This window comes from Takifugu rubripes, chromosome 13 (assembly GCF_901000725.2).
Source record: "Takifugu rubripes chromosome 13, fTakRub1.2, whole genome shotgun sequence".
Classification (NCBI taxonomy): domain Eukaryota; kingdom Metazoa; phylum Chordata; class Actinopteri; order Tetraodontiformes; family Tetraodontidae; genus Takifugu; species Takifugu rubripes.
The window spans coordinates 9289426-9297389 of record NC_042297.1 but is presented as its reverse complement, the minus strand read 5'-3'; the positions used below and the strand labels follow the sequence as shown (position 1 = coordinate 9297389).

At 44.1% G+C, this 7964-nt stretch overlaps 1 protein-coding gene across 5 annotated transcripts in view; it reads left to right on the top strand.

Moving 5' to 3' along the window:
- The first annotated feature begins 4447 nt into the window (after nucleotides 1-4447).
- The window catches only part of celf6 (CUGBP Elav-like family member 6), a 111679-nt gene continuing 108162 nt past the window's right edge, over nucleotides 4448-7964 (top strand). For 2 of the 5 annotated variants that reach the window (XM_029846289.1, XM_029846290.1), the window contains exon 1: nucleotides 4448-4740. In XM_029846289.1, the coding sequence (XP_029702149.1) occupies nucleotides 4491-4740 (250 nt within the window). In that variant the 5' untranslated portion in view covers nucleotides 4448-4490. The remainder of the gene's footprint in view (nucleotides 4741-7964) is intronic. The other 3 variants (XR_003890496.1, XM_029846291.1, XM_029846288.1) reach the window with 2 other exon arrangements.

Below are 7964 nucleotides of genomic sequence, written 5' to 3'. Positions count from 1 at the left end.
AGGTTATTTCTAAGCCATGTATGCTAATAAATTTGTCTCTATCGTCCAGGCTCATCTAATAGTTGCAGCTTTGTGTGCCGGCACAGTTGATATATCATGACTTTTGGAAAAGTGAAACAACTCAGTAAGATTAATGCTGTAATGTATTATTTAGTATTTCAATTACTTTATTATTACAATAATTGCACCAGCACCACTTTGTATAGAGCCAATTTTTCTTACATACCTAATCTTTTTCCTTTTACTTCATATCTATATCCATCTCTGGCTCACAGGGAACTGGAGCCTATCTCAGCTGCATATGTGTGAAGGCAAGGTACACCCCTTATAGGGCCCAGCTCATTGCTCAAGAGTACCTCTTTATTATTTGTTTACTTGTTGGTGCTGAGAGAGAAACATTAATTTGACTGCCTGTATGGCCCATGAATATGTAGTACATTACATGACATTAAAGATCTTTCATTTGACTCCTAGAATCCTTCTGTATTATTCACGAGACTGCTCCTTACATAATTTTATATTGACGTGTTATTGTGACCATTTTTCAGCATTGTTGTAAAGTCCTGCTCTGGTTGCAGCAGCAGCCTGTCTACAGCGGCAGTGTGGAGGTGAACCCTGCTCAGGAGAGGCTCTGCAGTGTTTTCAGATATTCATTAGTTGTCAAAAAGTGAGATTAGAGATATGACTCACTGCGGTCTACCTGACTTCTTATTTGTTTTTGTTCCCGTATTCCCTTCGTTGTGTTCTGGAAGACCTTTAAACAGGCAGCAGAATCGGTGCTTATCACTCAACGGTACACCAGCGGCAGCTCAAAAAGAGATGCAATCTACCTTTTCAAAAACAGAAATGAGCAAAACTTCATTTGTCCCAGCACGGCGTTCTGACACGACCAACAAGCGCTTCCGCATTTCCCCTGCAGCACAAAAGCAAATGAACTGGCAAGTGAATTGTGCTTTAAGAGAAAATTATAGCTCCTGAGTGAGTGGCTCTTTATCTTACAGGGTCCATGCGAGGGGAACAATGAGCCCCTCTTGGAGGCAGAAACTGCAGTTGAGGTTTGAGGCTGCTCTGGTATTACCACACGCGCGCGCACGCACGCACGCACGCACGCACGCACACACGCACACACACACACACACACACAAAAAAATGCTGTCACACCTCATACTGACTGCACCATGAATATCAATGCTGCTCCTCTTTTGGACTCAGTCTACTAAACAGACAGTGAAATACGTTCATGCATGACTATGCTCCACCTGGCCCACTCTATATACCCACTTTAAGGGGATAATGAACACACAGTATAAAGGAATTGTCCATGACAGCAAGCTGTTCTGCACAATGGTTGACTTATGCCACTGGTTTTGCTCCTTTGAGAGACTATATTTTTAGTCGTGTTTGAAGCTAGTTGGATATTCCAACGAGTCACCTTGACACTGGTGTGAATAATTTGGGTGATAAAAACAGAAATGGTCCTCACCCCAGTCTGGAAAAGAAAAGAAAAAACCCACCAGCTGTATCAGGTGAAATATTTGGGCTAAATATCTTTTGCATTCGTCTGGGAATTGGTTTCCATGGTCATGCTTCTTCGTCGGTCCCACCAGATTCTTAATGTTGTTGCCCATCTAAAAACATCTCTTTTTTTTTTTTTAGCGCTAATGGGTCTCTCCAAAAATAATTCTAAAATAATTTGTCTCTGGGTGTACTAGGTAATCGAGGGGTTTTTGGGCTCTCATAGCCTTTTTTCTCAAGTTCCTCAACACTTCACACATACAGCTGGATCTGTTCGCACTCCTCTTCTGTCTGAAAGGAGAGAGATTGACCCTGTGCAACCGTACAGGTGCTGAGCCTGGCACAGACAAGAAGAAGAGGCCCGTCCAACCCTTCTGATACGCTTGCCTGTGCTCGAACAAAGACAACGCTCAGGCACAGGCATTATTGAAGAGATCACGCGGTACCTGCGCTTCCTCCTTCCTGGCAGTCTTTGCAGCTGTGCAGGTTAACTATCCCACAGTAGAAGGAAACTACAATAATAAAGCCTATAAGCAGCATTGGCACTGAATTAGCTGTCTTTGTGTAGAAGAATGGCCCTGATGGCATTGACAAGGGAGGCCCATTGTAGTTTGATCTCTTTTCAGAAGAAAAAAAAAGCGTTTTATGAGATGGTCTACAAAGACGCGGTGAAATTACACAATAAATATTCATAACAAAGCAAACATAGTGCCAGATGTTACTGTTAGTTTCTCTCAGATTACAACTATCCCCAAAGACTCCTCCCCCCACTCTCTCACACACATGCACGTGCACATGCAAAAAAAAAAAAAAATCTAAAGTGATCAGCGCAATCACAGCTGGTAGTCATAAAAAAAACAAAAAAAATCTCATATATATATATATATATATATATATATATATATATATTTTTTTTTTTTTTAAGGTTGCCCACTTTTTATTTCTGACAGATGTGATTGTCCCTCTGATAACACCGATCAGCTGAGAGAAATTGCTTTGAAATGTCAAATTTGCATCACTGTGTGGGGAAGAAAGAATGTGGTCAACTAAGTTAGACAGACAGACAGACAGACAGACAGACAGACAGACAGACAGACAGACAGACAGACAGACAGACAGACAGACAGACAGACAGACAGATAGATAGATAGATAGATAGATAGATAGACATTTAGATAGATGGATAGACAGATAGAGAGATGGATAGAGTATGCCAACATGCTGCCATTATTATCATTTGTTATTCTGACTTTGCTGCACACGCTGCAATTGATTATTGATACATGAGATGAGCTAAATAAATGTCATCATAGCAAGAACAATTACTCATATCAGTGAGAGCTGGGCTGCCCTTGTGTTTAGGTTATATTCCCCCCTGCACTAATTAGACGTGTCTGTGTGCGGGGTACACTGTGCACGTAATACAACACCGGCGGTGCACATGTTCACCTGCATGAATAACAAAACCACTGAAGAGGTTGTTGTTGAACGGTTCACTCTGCGTGTGAGGTATAGGACAAAGAGGTTTGGATGCTGTAAAGAGGAGCCAAGCGCGCATTTTTACCACACGGACATGGAAGAATTCAAACTGCAGCTGTGGTTTGAGAGGAGCGGTCCAGGTCAGCACCACGGACAGCGACACGCAGCAGCTTTGGAACCAAAGTCTAAAAGTGCCGTGTCATTATGTGCTTTTCTCTCTATTCACGTTGTCTTTGCATAATGGAAACTGAGAAGCACGTTTGTTTTTACGTAGCACGCCAGTGCAAAGCCTGCAGTGCCTTGTATTCCAGCACAGTGGCTTTTTAATTATTAACTTGAATATGCTTTTCATCCGAGCACCTGACCTGAGCTTCCATTTTCTAATTCAAATAGTCCGTTTAAACGCACGCATGTGAGCTGTGCAGGAAAGAACCTGTTGCTACTGTATGTTGGGGGGAAATACATTAAAACAAATTAAACTTAAGATTTGAAGCTTTTTTACATCTACATTGATTGAAGTACAATCAGACCTGAACATAAAGAGAGGCAATGAGAGGGGCTACACCAGCATTTCAAGTGGCTCTTGATGAAAGCTGCAAATGTTCATTTTTAAAGGACTCTTCAGTGAAAAACATGTGGGGTGAATAGCCTCCCAGCTCTGCAGTTTCTCGACCCTTCCAGACAGCACCTGGGACTCCAGGTGTCAAAAAGCTTGGTTGGACAGTACCTGTGAAAACCAGCAGGACCATTCCTCCTGAGAGAGGACTGTGGCTACATGTCTCAAATCTGCTGGTCGGAGCCACAAATAGCCCTGCTGCTTTAAAAACAAAAAAACTAAAGATCTGACTGGGAAGCATTAATGCTGTGTTCTTCTAGATAAATGCAGTAGGTTACACACTTATACTGTGTAGTCCATGTTGGAAATTGAAATTTTTCATACCCAGTGTTGTTGCCAGCACAGTGGAGATAATTTTAAGATAAAATGTCCTCTATAAGAATGCTTTTATTAACGTATATAAACCACCTGACAGAAAGCAGGGGCTGCACACACCCCTGTCCCAAGCTTTTTGCTCTACGCAAATGTTTGCGTTTTCACTCTGCCCTGTGGGGGCCTTTAGCTATCCCGCGCTCCCATTGGCCCTGGTCGTGCTCATTATGTAAATGAGCCCGTGGGTGGATTCCGTAGACGGGAGCGCGAGTTGACGTCACAAAAAGAGTGGAATGGTATGTGTGTGTGTACGTGTGTGTTGGGGCTCTTAGAAATGAAAACAGGTATAGGGCATAAGAACTAAATAAATAAGACTGATTCCAAACAAGCAAAGAGAAGTGGAGGAAGTGCAGGAGTGGAGGAGGAGGAGCGGGGAGAGAGGAAGATATAACGGAGGGGGGAGTGTGCACAGTGCAAAGAGAGAGAGAGAGAGAGAGAGAGAGAGAGAGAGAGAGAGAGAGAGAGAGAGAGAGAGAGAGAGCGTTGCTCGCCGGCCCATTGAGGAAAGATGGCTACAGTCACTGCAAACGGAGTGCAGCAGGAGAATGGATTCAGCACCACGAACAGCGCCGGCAGGATGAACGGACTCACCATCGGTCAGAACACCATTCCAATGAAGGACCACGACGCCATCAAGCTTTTCATCGGCCAGATTCCCAGAAACCTGGAGGAAAAAGACCTGAAGCCCCTCTTTGAGGAATTCGGAAAGATATACGAACTCACGGTACTGAAAGACAGGTTTACGGGGATGCATAAAGGTTGGTTATTTCTCCTCTCTTTACCGGTGTAGAGAAATGTCACAAAGAATGGGCACAAGCGGGGCGATAACCCGAGCAAGTGGTTACGCTTTTCGGGGAGAAAGCGTAAAAAGTGTTATTTGGCAGATGTTTTGGGACAAAGTGGGACCTCCCCCCTCCACGCGCACGCACACACACGCATCGCATCGACACGCACGCAAACATAGGCACACGCGCTGTTTATGAGGAGGCGTGAGAGGGGGAGCACGTGGAAGGTTGTCGGCTCGCGAGCGCGGGGTTAATTGTTGCCTTGTCCACGTGAATCCAGCTGAAAACGCCTTTGTGTGTTTACATCGCATCTCGTGCTGAAGGGGGCGGGACAGGCCGGGGTGGTGGGGTGCTATTCCTGACTACCCCAAAAACTACAATAACGCGCACAATAATGCCCCCTTTTGTGCGCCACAAGGTCTAACTAAAGGCTGTCACGGAAGCGGAAGACGCAAACTGTTATCAGGCTTTCGGCGGCGGTGATTAAGGTGGTGCTGGCACGCTGCCGTGACCTTTCAGCGGGCCGATGTGTCGCCCACTTTTTCGGACGTCATTAGCTTTGGAAAACACTATTTACACGGCAGCTGTATTGTTGGCGCTGCTCCGTGGGCGGGATGCAGTCAGGAAGTACAAAGCAGGATAATAGTAGCTGAGAGACAGCGTGCAGAGTCTTCTCTGCTCTTCTAGTCCCCCCCACAAAAGAGCTCCGATCACGAGCGTGATTAGTAATTAGACAGGGAAATCAGTGATCGATCACTCCTAATAATAGTAATAATGATGAATGCAGGTTGAAGAGGAGGCGGGGGAGTGTTGGTTTTTTAGATAAAAAGTTCCGGCTTTTATTATAGGACCTATTTTCTATATTCACATAATGTTTTACTGTGTAAAAAGAAAAAAAAAAGAAAACACCAACATTCTCTCTTATTAATCAGGCTATTGGGATTTTAAAAAAAATCGGAATTAATGGTGTGTTGTTTGGCCATTTTCAAAGCCGCAGGCAGTTTTCAGTTGTGATAAAAGAAAAGTACTTCCAGGTCTGTCGGTGCTGTGCGAGTGCGTATCAAGGCTGCGCTGCACGTCACCGCTGCTTCTCTCTGATTGATATCTATTTGTAGCTAGTTGTTAACTGGTGTGTAGGTTGTAATGCATACAAATACTCACACTGGATTGAATTTCAGTCAACTGAATTATAATACAAATAATCTATTCACACAGAGGATTTATGAGGAGTGATATGCAACTTAGCCGTTACTGTTCATGCTCTTGATCATTATTGATCATGTCTGTGTGGGACTGCGAGGGCTCAGCACAGGATTCTTTTGTCTGTGTGTGTGTGTGTGTGTGTGTGTGTGTGTGTGTGTGCAGCCTTGATGGTCTTCCTACACCACCTGTTCCTCCCTCCTTCGGCCACCAGCGCACGCTGCCACCGCTCTCCCTCTTTCTGGTGTTCCTCTTTGGAGCCCGGTGATCGATTAAAACAATATTTCTGATGTTCGTGCTGTTTACGCCTGTCCTCGAGCACCGCTGAATGTCAACACTCCGGAGGGTGGTTGCCACCGGAAGGATAATCCTGTTCAAAGCCAGGCTATATGACGGTTCAAATCATCCTCCGCCAAGGCCACTCAGATGTATGCATTGTGCCCACTTCATTCCACGTGACATTCAAAGTCACTTTGGGAGCACCGGTGTGCACTTTTAATGAGATTTCACCAATGCATTATATGGATGAGTTTTTCTTATTGGCCACTCACCTAGACCATGTTCATGCCTCATGCTGCGTCATTATTCGATACCTGTGGACTGAAGCAAGACAGTACACGAGTAAGAAAATGGGATTAGTGTCGTTAGCGCAACAGAAGTAGGACTCGTGCATCATCTGCCGCATCACTCAAGAAGAGTAGTTCCGACCAGTGACTGAAAGCCTGTTATGAAACCAAGAACCTCTTTTGTCGGGGGAATGAAGGTGAAATTAATTAGTTGACTGCAAAAGTCCTTCATCTATTTAGACTGAACTCTGTAGTCGTAAAATATGTGGTGCTATGGCATAAATCAGTCTCTCACTTTAAAACGAACTCGTCTGAGGTGGCGGTTAAATCGACTGTGTGATTCCGCGACGATCACCGCTGAACGCTCACCGTCTTTCACCTCCTTCTGTAGGTTTTTCTTGATCATCTTTACCGCTTTTGCGTCGCTCTCGCCGCTCTGCTGAGCTGCAGCAGCTGTTTCCAGTCAATTAACTCTTACTAATCCGCTGACAGACAAAGTCATTATTGGCAGGGTGACACAGTCGTGTCACCAAAACTACATGAAGAACCGGCAGCCGCAGCAGCAACACTGTGCTCATGCTCCGGCATCCATGATGGTGATGAATGAACAACAATAACTGAGATTGTGACTACATTAATGCTAATATAATTACACCGTCGTTATCAGTACAAATATTGTACACACCGTCATAAGAGACTATTTGGATTTGTTGGATCTCATTTTGGAGGCGCCTGCAGCCGGAACCGGGCACAATTGATGGATTTCTCCGGATTAAAGTGTTAAGCAATGTAAGAGCCATATATTTTCCATGATGCGAGAGAAAGTTGAAAGGATGCAGAATATCGTGCCTACATTCATCACATTGCCATAAATGTCACAACCGAACCCACCAACGAATGTTGTGCTACTGCCCAACCTCAACTTGCTAACTTTTCTGTATCAGCTAAATAAAAATGGCCACTTGTTGAAACAAATAGGTGTTCTTACCGAATAGACCAAGATTCACTATTTTAATCTATATCGCAAGAATAATATTTGATAAACACTGATGTAAATGTGAGTCCAGGAGTACTTTGTAGCTATTGTGGGTTAGAAGAGACAGCTAAATATGCAAATGGGTCACGGTTATAGCAGGAGAACAGGAGGCTCATCGACTTCAGTCATACGTCCAATCCACATTTTTTGTCTCTCCATCATAAACATTAATGCAAACATTTTTCACAGCTGAGACACAGAACAGTCAGGGAGGATTTAATCAGCTCCATAATCCCTGAAAGTAAAAAGTTTATGAAGATTCGCTGCAGAGACAGAGACAGCTATTTTGAAAAGCCTCTTTGAGCTCGGTTTGAGGTTGAGGAAGATTTGATTTGTTTCGGGGAGATGATTTGTATGGCTCTTGGCATCAGTTAGTAAACCATACCTAATGTGTG